We start from the raw sequence: 16,725 nt of genomic DNA on the forward strand, positions 1-16,725 counted from the left end.
ATTCTCATCCAAATCATTAATATAAATAACAAATAACAGCGGACCCAGCACCGATCCCTGAGGCACACCGCTGGACACAGGCATCCAGTTTGAAAAACAACCCTCTACAACCACCCTCTGTCTTCTGTCGTCAAGCCAATTTTGTATCCAATTGGCTACCTCACCTTGGATCCCATGAGATTTAACCTTATGTAACAACCTACCATGCGGTACCTTGTCAAATGCTTTGCTGAAGTCCATGTAGATCACGTCTACTGCACAGCCCTCATCTATCTTCTTGGTTACCCCTTCAAAAAACTCAATCAAATTCGTGAGACATGATTTTCCTCTCACAAAACCATGCTGACTGTTCCTAATTAGTCCCTGCCTCTCCAAATGCCTGTAGATCCTGTCCCTCAGAATACCCTCTAACAACTTACCCACTACAGATGTCAGGCTCACTGGTCTGTAGTTCCCAGGCTTTTCCCTGCCGCCCTTCTTAAACAAAGGCACAACATTTGCTACCCTCCAATCTTCAGGCACCTCACCTGTAGCGGTGGATGATTCAAATATCTCTGCTAGGGGACCTGCAATTTCCTCCCTAACCTCCCATAACGTCCTGGGATACATTTCATCAGGTCCCGGAGATTTATCTACCTTGATGCGCGTTAAGACTTCCAGCACCTCCCTCTCTGTAATATGTACACTCCTCAAGACATCACTATTTATTTCCCCAAGTTCCCTAACATCCATGCCTTTCTCAACCGTAAATACCGATGTGAAATATTCATTCAGGATCTCACCCATCTCTTGTGGTTCCGCACATAGATGACCTTGTTGATCCTTAAGAGGCCCTACTCTCTCCCCAGTTACCCTTTTGCCCTTTATGTATTTGTAGATGGGGAGAAAATACACATAAATGAGCCGCAGTTGCAGAATTTATTTGGCAGGAATCTGCTCACTTGCATGTGGAAGATCTTCACAGGGTTTCATGCTTTTCATGCTCCTCTTTTTAAACAGTACAGCAGAAATGCAAAGGATAGACTACATTTCTGTTGATATGCCGAACAGAACTAATGACTACAACAACCCATCAATCACAATTTGCTACCTTTAGGGGGGGAAAAAAAATCAGATACCTTAAAATTGCAGCAATATCAAAAATATACAAATTTATAGTTTCTCAAGACCATGAAGGTCAAGTTATTGTTAATAAAATACTATAGGTAATATTTGGTCTTCCACTACCCAGATAACGTTATTAGCCAGGACTACATTACAGCACATCAAAAGTGATAATTTCGGTGTGACATTATCCATACCTTTAGTGTTGTTGATGGCTGCCCGACAAGTTTCATTGACCTTTGCAAACAATTCTGCACCAGCCAAACGCTTGGATATTCCAGCTCGTAGCAGGATTGCACCAGGAGTGAACTTTAACAGAGCAGCTCCAGGCTCCCTGGGCTCTTTGGGCTGCTTGGGCAACAGGCTTGACCAATCGACATCAATCACATCCATAGGATCTACAAGATAAGTTTTTTTCTTCAGTATACTGCACAAAACATATTTCTGAATCGCATGACAAAACAACATCAGCACATATATATTCCAAAAAGCATTGTTAAAGGGATTCTTACTCAACAGATATGGCCATGTCTCAGGCAGCACCTTATCCAGCATTTGAACTTTTTAAACAGGATTACAGGAAGGTTTGGAATCATCAGTTCAATCACATATAGAGCTCCTATGGCATCTTTCGGAATCTCAGTTCACACACATATAGCCTGTATCTACATCTTAAGTGGGTCTTCTTAAGTACTGTTGGTTAGTACTTAAAATGCTCCCTTTCCATCTGGAGAGCTGCAACAATGACATTTATAACAAGACAATTGCTCCCCACCCTAATTCACTGTATCGTGGATGTTCCTTTGAACAACAATTTTACAATTGGCAATTTAGTCTCTTTCTCTTTTCACTGGCATCTTCCACATATCACTGAAACCACAATTGCAGAGGAGAGTGGACTTTGGGGGAATTCTAATCAGGTCTAAACAATGTTTAGTAAATATATGAGGACCACTTCACATGGTAGCTTTACAGATATTTTTTAGTTTGTTGAGGTTAGCACAAGAAATGGCAATGGAATGGATTAAATAATCCGTAATCATCATACAACAGTTCTTCCTTGCTAACTGATGGGCAAGTTTAATAATTTAGTGACAGAAAAATTAACGTCCAAATTCCATTAGAAATGAAACAAGTTTTGGTTTTATGGATATTGTTTGAACAGGAAATGGCAAGGACCACTCAACACTTACATAATGTAATACTAATCCACCTCTGAAGAGTGAGAGATCTAAGACGGAATAACTACCCCACTTCTATGAATGGGCATATGGCTGAAGCTACAAAATTGCCCTGTCTGCATGCCATATGAAGGAGGACATGCTCATTACAAAGGCCAGAAAGTCACGGATTCTTTGATGACACCAACACTGCTTTCCCAGAGAGGAGCCATCAGCTAATCGTGTGCAGGGGCTTAAATGATGCATATATAAGTTTGTGTAAAACCAGGTTTTCCTGCCACACCACATGACCTGAGATTAATGTTTCAGGTTTCTGCTGGAGACAAAGACTCTCTCTAAAGTGGAAGATGGAAAACTGCTATTGCTACCACTTGGTCAAACAAATACAGAATGCAGTTGTCTGATATCAACAATAAAACAAATTTCTTCCCTTTTACGTGGACATTTTGTGTAGAAAGGTCATTATGATCTGGTTCTGTGTACCCTATTTGGCTGTTAGAAGTGGTTCCCTGTCTCAACCTGTCAGCTAACATGACTAGATTGGAGCACAGTTGCACCACCTCAAGGAACAATGCATTTTTTGGTCAACAGAAGAGTGTGCAGAATTGGAGCTGTCCATCCATTCAAGCCTTTTCAAAAGACGCAAGCAAGAAGGGGAAAACAACAGGAGTAATGAAGAGAGTCGCTGCTCCACAAGAAGAAACAAACTGCTCAAAAAGCAAACCCTGTGATTCTTGCCACCATAACACCATCGGAAAAAACTCAGGCTCATGAGAAGATCCAATTCCAAACAGTCCCATTTGCCTTAACTGAAAGAAGACTCAGTATGAAAAGATGAACAACAATGGTAACAGCTGATAACCAATGCTCCAGAAACCCCCTCCCCAAACTACTGCACTACAACATTAATGTGGAAAGCAAGATTACATGAACTAGCTCAAGGCTTTGCCCCAGGAAGATATTAAGAGTAGGGAAATTAAGCTGTCATCTAAATGGAGGAAGGGGTTAACAATGCAGCAATATTCTTTTAAGAGTTTGGGACTATGTAAAGGCCTAACAATCCTATGGCTTTCTATCACCCATGCTCCACACAGTTCCTTTGAAAGAAAGCAGCATAGAAAAAGTGAACTGATACAATAGGGAAGATCAACTCAAAAACAAAGCTTGCACAGGTATTTACAGAAATGTACTTTTCAGCAGAGGTCACTGCATATTGATCAGGAATGGCTGAAATCCCCCCACCACCCCCAGTGTACTAATGCCACTTGTAGCACCCAAACTACTGCCCCTGCTGAGATCAGCTAACTCAGTGTAGGACAGTCTATGACATAATAGGTTAACAGCTTGGCGTAAGTAAAGAGCATCATGGGATTGTTAGCATAGAGGACTACAGTAAAGTAGGAAGTGTAGAAACTGCAGACATATATTGGGCATGATTCAGCAAAGGCCTAGAACATTTAGTGCAAATTAGCTTAATACAGAAGTTAGTACTAATATCTGTGTATTAAGAGAATTTATTCTGTGTGATAGAGGGTAACATAGTTTTAGATTAGATTGTTGGGACCCTTCAAGGCAAGCAAGTGGCCATGCAGAGTTTAGGGCAATTTAAGAAGAAAGCTAGAATTCATCAAAGGATTTGTGTAAAGAATTATGGCCTAGTTTAGAGACAGCATGTCTGGACTAGATTACTAATATCCTGAGAAAGGATGGATGATAACAATCATGCAAGTTTATATTATCTTCTATCGATAAAGGAATGTGGATGACCCCATTCCTTCAGTATATGTGGTGCAACATTACCACCTGCCGATGAAATAGCATATGACACATAAGGATCACATTAAAGTAATCTCAGAATTAACAGGTTCAGAGCAAGTCACCTGGCTTTGCTTAGGCACCGTCCTTCTAGGCGTATAAATATGAACCATTTTCAGTAGTTCATTGGTATTCAACATTGAGAACTAGCCTGCACAGGGGGTGTTTGTAGTCCCTGATGGTTATCCTACTTGCGAGTACATAGACTTTCTTGTACTTGCTATCAATATTTAATAAACCAGCAGGCTAATTTATCTCTGGTGTCCGAACCTATATAATTGGATTGACCTTCTCCATTAATCCAATATTCAGTACTGTCTAGAAATTGAACCTGGGATTTCTTGGCCTGTATAGACTTATGGTATACCAGGTTGCACCTTTATCCACTGGGGTACCAGAGAGTCCTGTGTTAGGTATTCAAGAATGTGTTCAACTTCTACATACAAATGATTGCCAAAATTGCACAGAAAAATATCGATGAGATTCTTTACGGCTCCGGTCTGAGACCAGATTGGAGCACAGCATCACCAAAGCACCTGTCACTTCAAGCAGTTTGATCAAGAACAGAGGTGCTTCATAAAAAACAGGTTTATTAGTCCATATAGCTCTCTTGCAGAAAACATTGAGAATACTGCTGCATACTGACCCATGAATGGTCTTACTTATCTAGTCGCTCCCGACTAAGCAAGGAATAACATAATTGAGGATATTCAGCAAGCTATGTAGGAGGACACATTTTCCAGTATTCTGTTACCAAAGGAAAAAAAGAAATGGCAAGATGGGTGCATGCCCTTGGACATAGAATGATCAATAATAGTGATACTTTCTTTAAGCTATGTGATGGCAGACACATTTTGAGATATTGAAACTCAAACATTTATGATTAAATTTGAGATTTGGTCCAATCACTGCATTAAAGAAGGTGAGTGTATCACCTGAAGAATTGAAATGATTTAAAATACGAAAGGCCTTGGACTGAAAAGACATTGAATAAAAGCAAAATCAGAATGATGGGAAATCAGACAATAGTAGGATGTGTCACAGACTGTGGTTTTAGCCACTTTCAGCAATTTTGCAATGGTTAAATTGAACAATTAGAGGAAGAATGCATGTGCCGGGAGATATGCACTGCACAAACAATGGGATAAGGAATGTAAACAACACTCAGAAGAAGCACAACAGTGCTGACAAGAAAGAAAGAAAACTTGAGCTACGCTTCGACTACTGGAGAACAGCTCCCAAGACCAGGAATTGATCACCCCGAGGTCTTGAACTCCACTCCCCAGGTAAGGTTGTCTGGTAAATGGTCAATTAAATTGTTAAGTAAAGATTATTTTAAAATAATATCCCCTTTGTCTATGGCTGGTCATTAGCCATCGGGTAAAATCCAAAAATCTAAAATCTCACACCAGAATATTGCCAGTGTATTCTGTTCCTCATTTCCCAAATAGATCATTTCGTCTGAAAGTAAATTCAAGTAATTTGATCTGCAAGTCTAAGGGGATAGTCTGATATTCTGAGCCAGGCAGACAAGGAAAGCCTGGGCTGGGCCCCATGTATTACACCAAAGTTAGATGACCAGTCAAGAACTGTGAAACAAAGTGAAGATAACTTGCAAAGACCAAACAAATTACTAAACTGAGATAATTAAATACCAACAGTGTAACTGCTAATTGAAGATTCTTTTCTTGCCAATGTAAACCATAACGGCTCAGGACAAGATAAAAACAAAATGGAGGGAGCCCAGAGGGAATCCGGGCAAGGGAAATATTGTGGTTTGTAAGGCTGCTGAGAGGAGACAGCACCCAATACAATCTTTAGTATAGTAAATGGTAATACTCTTTTACAAAAAGGAAATAATGGAACATTTTTAAGCTTGGCCAGGTTTGAATTATTAGCAATTTTTCATTTCGAGACAAATATAAAGGAGAGCGGAGAGAAAGCACGGAATCCCTCCCCAGTTGCCGGGATATAAAGGAGAGCGGAGAGAAAGCACGGAATCCCCCCCAGAGGCCGGGATATAAAGGAGAGCGGAGAGAAAGCACGGAATCCCCCCCCAGTGGCTGGTATATAAAGGAGAGCGGAGAGAAAGCACAGAATCCCCCCCCAGTGGCCGGTATATAAAGGAGAGCGGAGAGAAAGCACGGAATCCCCCCCGGTGGCCGGGATATAAAGGAGAGCGGAGAGAAAGCACGGAACCCCCCCCCCGGTGGCCGGGATATAAAGGAGAGCGGAGAGAAAGCAACAAATCCTCCCTGGTGGCCGGGATATAAAGGAGAGCGGAGAGAAAGCACGGAATCCCCCTCCAGAGCCCTGATAATAAAGGATCACATCTGGACAACAGTGAGAAAGCAACTTGGCTCGGAAGATCAGGAAGTAGAATCAATATGGGGTGGAGATAAGAAATGACAAGGGACAGAAAACACTGGTGGGAGTAGTTTACATGTCCCCTATCAGTAGTTATATTGTTGGACAGAGTATTAATCAAGAAATAAGAGGAGATTGTAACAAAGGTAATGCAATAATCATGGGGGACTTTAATCTTCATATAGACTGGGCAAATCAAATTGGCGAAAGTAGTTTGGAGGACGAGTTCATGGAATGCATTCGAGACAGTTTCCTAGAACAATGTGTCATGGAATCATCCAGGGAACAGGCTATTTTAGATCTTGTCTCGTGTAATGAGACAGGATTAATTAGTAATCTCACAATAAGGGATCCTCTGGGGAAGCGTGATCATAATACGATAGAATTTCACATTGAATTCGAGTGTGACGTACCTAAGTCCGAAACTAGAGTCTTAAACTTAAACAAAGCCAATTATGTAGGTATGAGGGGCGTGCTGGCGAAGGTAGATTGGGAAATTAGATTAAATGATATGACGGTAAATAAGCAACGGTGAACATTTAAAGAAATACTTCATAATTCTCAACGAATATACATTCTACTGAGAAAGAAAAACTTCACTAGAAAAGTACTCCATCCATGACTAACTAAAGAAGTTAAGGATAGTATTAGCTTAAAAGAAGCTTATAATGTTGCGAAGAAGAGTAGTAAGCCTGAGGATTAGGAGAGTTTTAGAAACCAGCAAAGGATGACCAAAAAAATTGATGAAGAGGTAGAAAATAGATTATGAGAGTAAACTAGCAATAAATACAAAAACAGATTGTAAGAGCTTCTACAAGTATGTAAAAAGGAAAAGAGTAGCGAAAGTAAACGTGGGTCCCTTAAAGGCAGAGACAGGAGAAATTATAATGGGGAATAAGGAAATGACAAAGACATTAAACAAATATTTTGTATCTGTCTTTACAGTAGAAGACATAAAAATCATACCAGAAATAGTAGAGAACCAAGAGTCTAATGAGAGTGAGGAACTTAAAGTAATTAAGATTAGAAAAGAAAAAGTACTGGAAAAATGAATGGGACTAAAAGCCGACAAATCCCCCGGACCTGATGGCTTACATCCTAGGGTTTTAAAAAAGGTGGTTGCAGGGATAGTGGATGCATTGGTTGTGATCTTCCAAAATTCCTTAGATTCCAGAATTGTCCCAGTAGATTGGAAGGTAGCAAATGTAACTCTGCTATTCAAGAAAGGAGGGAGAGAGAAAGCAGGGAACTACAGGCCAGGTAGCCTGACATCAGTTGTCGGGAAAATGCTGGAATCCATTATTAAGGACAAGGTTACAGGGCACTCAGAAAATCATAATATGATTAGGCATGATATGATATGGTTTTATGAAAGCAAAATCATGTTTGACAAATCTATTAAGAATTTTTTGAGGATGTAACTAGCAGGTGTAGCAGAGTAACTGAGGGTCCCTTTTAAGAAACCTCCCCTTTAAGAGGAGTATGGCCCTTTTAAGCGACCTCATCTTTAAGAAGTAATTAAGGCTGGAGTAGGTGGAGACCTGTCCTAGTCAGGTGAAAGTTAAAAGGGTGAGGTGCAAGAGAAACAGGGCTGTTGTTGAGACAAAGCCCCTGAACACAGCCCAAAGAGGAAGCTGGAAAGGGCTCTGAGATTTGTGAAGAAGCTGATGAGCTGAAAGGGAGTCGAGGGCAGTTGCGAACAGCTGGAAGAGTCTGGGACTGGGAAAGTGTCGCCAAAGGTACGGGTGTATTGGGAAGGTGTACTAGGCGTTGCCAAAGTACTGTAGTGTGACTTTGTGTGGCGTGAATTAAAAGAAACGTGGTATGAAGCATGAATTGGTCAAGGACTAGTTTGTTGTATGAAGATGGTCATGAGATGGCAGGGCTCTAACACAGGGTAGATAAAGGGGAACCAGTGGATGTAGTATCTTTGGATTTTCAAAGGGCATTCAATAAGGTGCCACACAAGAGGTTGTTACACAAGATTAGGGCTCATGGGGTTGGGGATAATATATTAGCATGGATAGAGGATTGGTTAATGGACAGAAAACAGACAGTAGGAATAAACTAGTCATTTTCAGGTTGGCAGGCTGTTACTAGTGGGGTGCCGCAAGGATCAGTGCTTGGGCCTCAGCTATTTACATTCTATATCAATGACTTAGATGAGGGGATCAAGTGTAATGTATCCAAGTTTGCTGATGATACAAAGCTAGGTGGGAAAGTAAGCTGTGAGGAGGACAGAGTCTGCAAAGGGATACAAACAGGTTAAGTGATTGGGCAAGAAGGTGGCAGATAGAGCATAAAGTGAGGTTATTCACTTGGATAGGTAGAAAAACAGAATATTTTTTAAATGGTGAGAAACTATTAAATGTTGGTGTTCAGAGGGATTTGGCTGTCCTTGTATAAGAAACACAAAGTTAGCATGCAGGTACAGCAAGCAATTAGAAAGGCAAATGGTAAGTTGGCTTTTATTGCAAGGGGGTTGGAGTACAAGAGTAAGGAAGTCTTGCTGCAATTATATAGGGCTTTGGTGAGATCACACCTGGAGTACTGTGTACAGTTTTGGTCTCCTTATCTAAGGAAGGATATACTTGCCTTTGAGGTGGTGCAACGAAGGTTCACTAGACTGATTCTTGGAATGAGGGTTGTCCTTTGAGGAAAGATTGAGTAGAATGGACCTATACGCTCTGTAGTTTAGAAGGAGGAATAGTCTTAGGATAAGAGGTCGGCCATTTAGGACTGAGATAAGGAGGCATTTCTTCACTCAGAGGGTTGTGAATCTTTGGAATTCTCTACCCCACAGGGCTGTGGATGCTCAGTCATTGAGTATATTCAAGGCTGAGATAGATAGATTTTTGGACATTAAGGGAATCAAGGGATATGGGGATAGGGCGGGAAAGTGGAGTTGAGGTAGAAGATCAGCCATGGTCTTATTGAATGGCGGAGCAGGCTCGAGGGGATGTATGGCCTACTCCTGCTCCTATTACTTATGCTTTAAGTTGTGCGCTACAAAGGGAATATTCAAGCTGGATTTTTAAAATTTCTTTAAACGTTCCTTTTTATTTCTTAACCATGTGCAATTATTGTTTAAAAATTACAAAATAAAACCCACTGAACAAAAACATAATGTAGGTTTTTATAGGGCTACCTGATATTTTCTCTTCAACCTGGTTCTCTTCTCTTTTTCCTGCATCATCTGCCAGTATTTCATCCAGCTCATCATCACTAATTGGCTCATATTCTTCACAAGCCCCTGACACGGAGGACTGTGCATCATCTACTTTCCCATCTTGCTCACCTGCAAATGCAGAAAAATAAAATAACATGCTGGTGACTGAACTGATGAAATGAATACAGGAAACTTTAGATAATCACTCTCCTTTACCTCTGCCCCCAATAATTTAAATGAAACATACCATTTTGGTAGTGACCATTATTTCTTCGGGTGCAGTTATACTATAGTTACTTATCGCAAATAGATAGCTACAATGTCCATTTGCTGCTGGTAGCACCTCCACGACAACTGTTAGATTCAAGTGAGACCTCTCTCTCAAATATGGTGTAGTGGTTCTTGTTGGACAGCAACCCTGCTCATGGGCCTACAAAAGCCTCATCCAAACCTCAAGATGCAAATCCATTTGATTTATAAGGAACATCACCTTATTCTTCCTCCCCAATCGCACACCCACCAAAAAATGGTTTATATGGCAACAGTGACGACACTTCAAAAAGTAACTCATTGGCTGTGAAGTGCTTTGGGACATCCTGAGGACACTGTCAAATACAAGCCTTTCTTTTTCTTTTAACAGCTACTCCAAAGTCAGTTTAATGGGCAGAGAATGGCGCCACTCCAAAATGCATACGTTGAACAATCTATATTAAATTTTGCACCAATCTGCAGTTTTTCCAAACTAAATTCCTATGTCCACATTTATAATAACTGCCTATGTAAACTTGTTACTGTAATTACACCCTCCTGCCAGTGATGGTAAGAACATAAGAAATAGGAGCAGGAGTAGGCCAATCGGCCCCTCGAGCCTGCTCCGCCATTCAATAAGATCATGGCTGATCTGATCCTAACCTCAAATCTAAATTCATGTCCAATTTCCTGCCCGCTCCCCGTAACCCCTAATTCCCTTTACTTCTAGGAAACTGTCTATTTCTGTTTTAAATTTATTTAATGATGTAGCTTCCACAGCTTCCTGGGGCAGCAAATTCCACAGACCTACTACCCTCTGAGTGAAGAAGTTTCTCATCTCCGTTTTGAAAGAGCAGCCCCTTATTCTAAGATTATGCCCCCTAGTTCTAGTTTCACCCATCCTTGGGAACATCCTCACCGCATCCACCCGATCAAGCCCCTTCACAATCTTATATGTTTCAATAAGATCGCCTCTCATTCTTCTGAACTCCAATGAGTAGAGTCCCAATCTACTCAACCTCTCCTCATATGTCCACCCCCTCATCCCCGGGATTAACCGAGTGAACCTTCTTTGTACTGCCTCGAGAGCAAGTATGTCTTTTCTTAAGTATGGAGACCAAAACTGTATGCAGTATTCCAGGTGCGGTCTCACCAATACCTTATATAACTGCAGCAATACCTCCCTGTTTTTATATTCTATCCCCCGAGCAATAAAAGCCAACATTCCGTTGGCCTTCTTGATCACCTGCTGCACCTGCAAACTAACCTTTTGATTTTCTTGCACTAGGACCCCCAGATCCCTTTGTACTGCAGTACTTTCCAGTTTCTCGCCATTCAGATAATAACTTGCTCTCCGATTTTTCCTGCCAAAGTGCATAACCTCATATTTTCCAATATTGTATTGCATCTGCCAAATCTCCGCCCACTCACCCAGCCTGTCTAAATCCCCCTGTAGGTTTTTTATGTCCTCCTCACTCTCTCTACTTTCCCTCCCATCTTTGTATCATCAAATGATGGTGCAGCAGCTCCTTAGTTTTGCTTATCCCATCTCCTCAACCTATACTGCAGAGAAACTGCTATGTTCCAACCAAATTGGTTTGCCAAATTTCCACAAATTTTGCTATTTAGATATAAATAATAATATAAAATCGAAGTATCATCTAAAAATAAAGACAGAATTAAAATTGACTTTAAAATGACGTGTGCCCTGGTGCAATTATCCCCTGCCCTCTAACCCCGTTTCACCCGAAGACTACACTTGTTCTTACCTCCCCATGTGCAACGCAATGGGAGATCGACTACTATAACAGATGAACAACTTATAAAGAGGAACAGGGCTAGAGAAATGAGGGCAGGAGGGTTTTTTTTTAAAAAAAAGATCTGTGATTAGGTGGAGGACAAGACTAAACGACAGAAGTGATGATGGTGCAAGGCAACAGGAGGTGATAATGAAAGAAAATTAGACAAACAAAAGACGTGGCCAGAGGATGTGTGAATGGTTTCAAAGAGCGAGGGAAGCCTGGAAAATGTGGCATAGCAGAGAAGGCTCCCATGGCTCAGGAATGTGGCGGAAGAAAAATGCAGGTAGACCACAGGGGTGTGGACCATCCTGCCAGCTGTGTACTGATAGGGGATCTCAACACAAGCACCAGCCCACACCTCCCTCATTCCCAGTGGCTCTGGTGCACCCATCTTACATAACCAGCACCTGCTGTCCGAGAGAAAATGGGAGCTGTGGTTAAAGTCTGAAGCTGTTAAAGTGAATGTTACGGCCAGAGGGCTGTAAAGTGCCTAGTAGAAAGATACGGTACTGTTCCTCGAGCTTGCATTGAGAATCATTGGAAAAGTGTAGGAGGCCAAGGACAGAGGTCAGACTGGGACTGGGACCGAGACTTAAAGTGGCAAATGACTGGGTTATTAGTCACACTTGCGGATAGAATGGAGGTGCTCAGCATCCCAATCACCCAAGCTGCGTTTGGTTTCCCCGATGTAGAGGGGATTGAGCAGTGTATTTCTTACAACCAGTACAAATAAATTGCTGTCTCACCCGGAAGGAGTGTTTGGGGCTCGGGAAGGTTGTGGGAGGTAAAAGGTCAGGTGTTGCATCTCTTGTGCTTGCATGGAGAGCAGGTGTTAGGGATGGTGGAAGAGTGGACCAGGGTGTCATTTTGAAAATTGCTGAATAGTAATCCTGTTTTAAATGGCTTCACAGATTGATGCCAGGCATGATAATCCTATTAATTTTTCAATAACATTACAGGCATTATAAAAACCCAAAGGTAGAATTTATCCATGTCACATGGCACTGTGTTTGATATTGATATAACAAAATGAAAACCAGGACTCTTCCACATTGTTTTTTCTCTTTTTGATGATGACGACTTTGGAAATCTAAACTTCAAAGTAATCCTGCCTAGTACTGAGCAGCTGCCTAACAGTTTGAAACCTGTTTACAGGTAAGTGAGAGACTGATGAAACATCTGCGTCTCTCATACTCCTGGAATTAGGTGTCAATAGCACTATATTTAAAACAGTGATAATCTTCCTGTTACATATACTGTTTCTGTCTTAGCAAATAGAAAGTTATGTAAAACAGCTATCAATAAGTGTTTAAGGAATCAGAATAAAAGGTACAATTACACAAAATTAAATAACTGCAAATCGGTTTGTTGGATTCATTTGTATTTTTTTTTTGTTCAGTGAGTATTTTGCCACACTGTCCATTGAGAAAATGTTTAACAACAGCTTCTAGATGTCCTTGTCAAAGAAAGAAAGACAGACTTGCATTTATATAGTGCCTTTCATGACCTCAGGATGTCCCAAAGTGCTTTACAATCAATGAAGTACTTTTGAAGTGTAGTCACTGTTGTAATGCAGGAAACACGGCAGCCAATTTTGCACAGAGCAAGGTCCCACAATAGCAATGTGAAAATGACCAGATAATTTTTTTTTAAAAAAGTGATGTTGGTTGAGGATAAAAATTGGCCAGGACACTGGGGAAAACTCCCCAGTTCTTCTTCGAATAGTGCCATGGGATCTTTTACGTCAACCCGAGGGGGCAGACGGGGCGCCTCGGTTTAAAGTCTCATCTGAAAGTTGGCACCTCTAACAGTGCAGGACTCCCTCAGTACTGCACCGGAGTGTCAGCCTGCATTATGTGCTCAAGTCTCTGGAGTAGGACTTGAACCCACAACCTTCTGACTCAGAGGTGAGAGTGATATCAACTGAGCCACAGCTGACACTGGAAAGCATTCCAATTTTTATATGGATGTCAGGCCCCCTTTTCCTCTCCTTCTTCCCAGGGCAGCTCAGTGCCCTTTTACTTTTGCAGTTTCCTTTCTCTGGTCTGATTGCCCTCCCGCTGTGGATTGGGGACCATCCGTTATAATTCTTATAAATGGAATCCATTCAACTTATTTGCTCTGGCGAGTACCGAGGAGAACTGAAAAGTATCTCGAGTCGTTTTAGTGGATGTTTCACACGAGAAGTATAAGAAAACCAAACGATGGGAGGGACGCATCCTTAAATTTCCATTTGTCCTACAGTGTCTGCCTCTTGCCTTTCTGAAGTCTCAGTGGTGCAACACAGATTATTAAAATCCTTTCCACTAGAATTACTCAATGTTTCAAGTGTTCACAATAAACCTTCACAATCTTGGAAAAGGACATTCATTGCAAGAAAGGAAAGGCAGCAGAGCCTCTGCATGGTCACCTCCACCTCCCAAGGATCCATTCTTCCCTCCCAACCTCCCTCCAAGGATCTATTCTTGTCCCCCCTCATACCCTACCAAGGATCCATTCTTGTCCCCGCTCACACCACCCCCAAGGATCCATTCTTGTCCCCACCTGCTCTTTCTGATCTATGAGCTGCCCCTTGGTGACACCACTCACAAGCACAATCAGATTCAAGATGTTTGCTGACAATCCCTGTTCTATCTCTTCACTGTTTCCCTTGACCCCAAGACTGCCTCAGTATTGTCCTTCTGCCTGTCTAACACGGTCATGGATGAGCCAGAATTTCCTCCAATTGAACATGGATAAGACTGAAGCCATCATTTTTGGTTGCCGCCAAAATATTTGAACCCAGCTCCATTCCTCTCCTCGGCTGCTCACTCAGGCCAAATGCAACATCATCATTCTAATGGAATAGGAACTGAACTTCCCACCCAGCACTAAGACAGCTTACTTCCACACCTTCATAACACTGCTATCCTCTGCAATTACCTCAGCCCCACTGCTACCGAGACCCTTATCCACGCTAGTATCACTTCTGGACTTGATTTCTCCAACGCTCTCCTTATCAGTCTCAACCTCTAGCCTCCATAAACTTTGCGGCTTGCATCCTGTTCTGTACTAAGATCCATTTGCCCATCACCCTATTCTCACTGACCTGCAGTGGTGTTGCGAGTCAGCGATCAGGAGCAAGAATTTTGGCCAATTTTCCTCTCTTAACACAGTGCTGAAAAGGTCAATTGTAGGGCTGCTATGCTCACTCAACTAGGCTAGATGGGGATTGAGCATCGGATCTTCCTGATCTGTACGGCTCAGCTGCTCACTGATTTACCAAAATAATCTATTAGAGCAGCTCTTCTAAAAACTCTCTCTCAAAGAAAACTCATTTTCTTCAGGCAGTCCTTTCACTTTTAGCCACCAACCTTTCTCAGATGTAACCTCTTAATTTGATCAATACTAATAGTCAGTGCTCTTCTGAATTTTGCTATGTTGCAAAATAATAGTGACACACCTTCTGTTTCCTTGTTGCCCCCGTTGTTTTGAAATCAAGACTCGATACACTGTTGCTTAACTCATGCTTATTCTTTCCCACAACTTAAAGTGAAGAATTCCTTACCATCCTTAGTCTTCCCTTCCTTTATAACTCACGATTGCTGTTCTTTAATTACTACTCAATTTACCTTGTCTGCCCTTCTGCTTTTCGCAACTTTGGTGGTATCCTGCAATATAGGCCTTAACCCTTCACATAGGGTGCTCACAAAAAAAGCTCTCATCTCAATATTCTCACTGAGAGGCATTTGATTGGTTGGGTTGGACTTCCTGCACCCCGTACTTGAGAGATTGGCCTTCAGCGATGTATTCAAGGACATCCCAAATGCCTTACAGCCAATGATGTACTTTTGAAGTGCAGTCACTGTTGTAATATAGGGAAACGCAATAACCAATTTGCACACAAGGACCCAGAAACATGACCAGATAATCTGTTTTAGTGATGTTGAGGGATAAATATTGGCCAGGACACCAGGAGAACTCCCCTTCATAAAAACATAAGAAATAGAGCAGGCTCAAGGCCTCCTCCTGCTCCTATCATTCAATAAGATCACGGCTGATCTTCGACCTCAACTCCACTTTCCCACCCGATTCCCATATCGCTTGATTCCCTTAGAGTCCAAAAATCTATTGATCTCAGCCTTGAATATACTCAACAACTGAGCATCTACAGTCTTCTGGGGTAGAGGGTAGAAAATTCCAAAGATTCACAACCCTCTGAGTGACGAAATTCCTCCTGTGACTATGCCCCCTCGTTCTAGACTCTCCAGCCAGGGGAAACAGCCTCTCAGCATCCAATCTGTCGAGCCCTCTCAGAATCTTATACATTTCAATGAGATTACCTCTCATTCTTCTAAACTCGAGAGTATAGGCCCATTCTATTCAATCTCTCCTCTCATCTCAGGAATCAATCTAGTGAACCTTCGTTGCACCACCTCTAAGGCAAGTATAGCGTCATGGGATCCTTTACGTCCACCTAAGAGTACAGATGGGGACTCAGTTTAACATCTCACCTGAAAGACACTACCTCCGACAGTGCAGCATTCTCTCATTACTACACTGAATTTTCAGCCTGGATTATGTGCTCAAGTTTCTGAAGTGGGACTTGAAACACCCATGACCATTTGACTCAAGAGGTGAGAGTGCTTTTTTTTTTATTCGTTCACGGGATGTGGGCGTCGCTGGCAAGGCCGGCATTTATTGCCCATCCCTAATTGCCCTTGAGAAGGTGGTGGTGAGCCGCCTTCTTGAACCGCTGCAGTCCGTGTGGTGACGGTTCTCCCACAGTGCTGTTAGGAAGGGAGTTCCAGGATTTTGACCCAGCGACAATGAAGGAACGGCGATATATTTCCAAGTCGGGATGGTGTGTGACTTGGAGGGGAACGTGCAGGTGGTGTTGTTCCCATGCGCCTGCTGCCCTTGTCCTTCTAGGTGGTAGAGGTCGTGGGTTTGGGAGGTGCTGTCGAAGAAGCCTTGGCGAGTTGCTGCAGTGCATCCTACTACTGAGTCAAGGCTGACACCTAACGGCCAACAAGAAACTGGATAGGACTGTCCTCTC

At 42.1% G+C, this 16,725-nt stretch overlaps 1 protein-coding gene across 9 annotated transcripts in view; it reads right to left on the minus strand.

The window, feature by feature from the left end:
- The window catches only part of zc3h13 (zinc finger CCCH-type containing 13), a 127,257-nt gene that overhangs the window by 25,232 nt on the left and 85,300 nt on the right, over nucleotides 1-16,725 (minus strand). For all 9 annotated transcript variants that reach the window (XM_067992548.1, XM_067992552.1, XM_067992546.1 and 6 more), the window contains 2 exons: nucleotides 9,616-9,765; nucleotides 1,302-1,502 (listed from right to left, as the gene is read on the minus strand). In XM_067992548.1, coding sequence (XP_067848649.1) covers nucleotides 1,302-1,502; nucleotides 9,616-9,765 — 351 coding nt within the window. The remainder of the gene's footprint in view (nucleotides 1-1,301; nucleotides 1,503-9,615; nucleotides 9,766-16,725) is intronic.

Source organism: Heptranchias perlo, chromosome 11 (genome assembly GCF_035084215.1).
Source record: "Heptranchias perlo isolate sHepPer1 chromosome 11, sHepPer1.hap1, whole genome shotgun sequence".
Lineage (NCBI taxonomy): Eukaryota > Metazoa > Chordata > Chondrichthyes > Hexanchiformes > Hexanchidae > Heptranchias > Heptranchias perlo.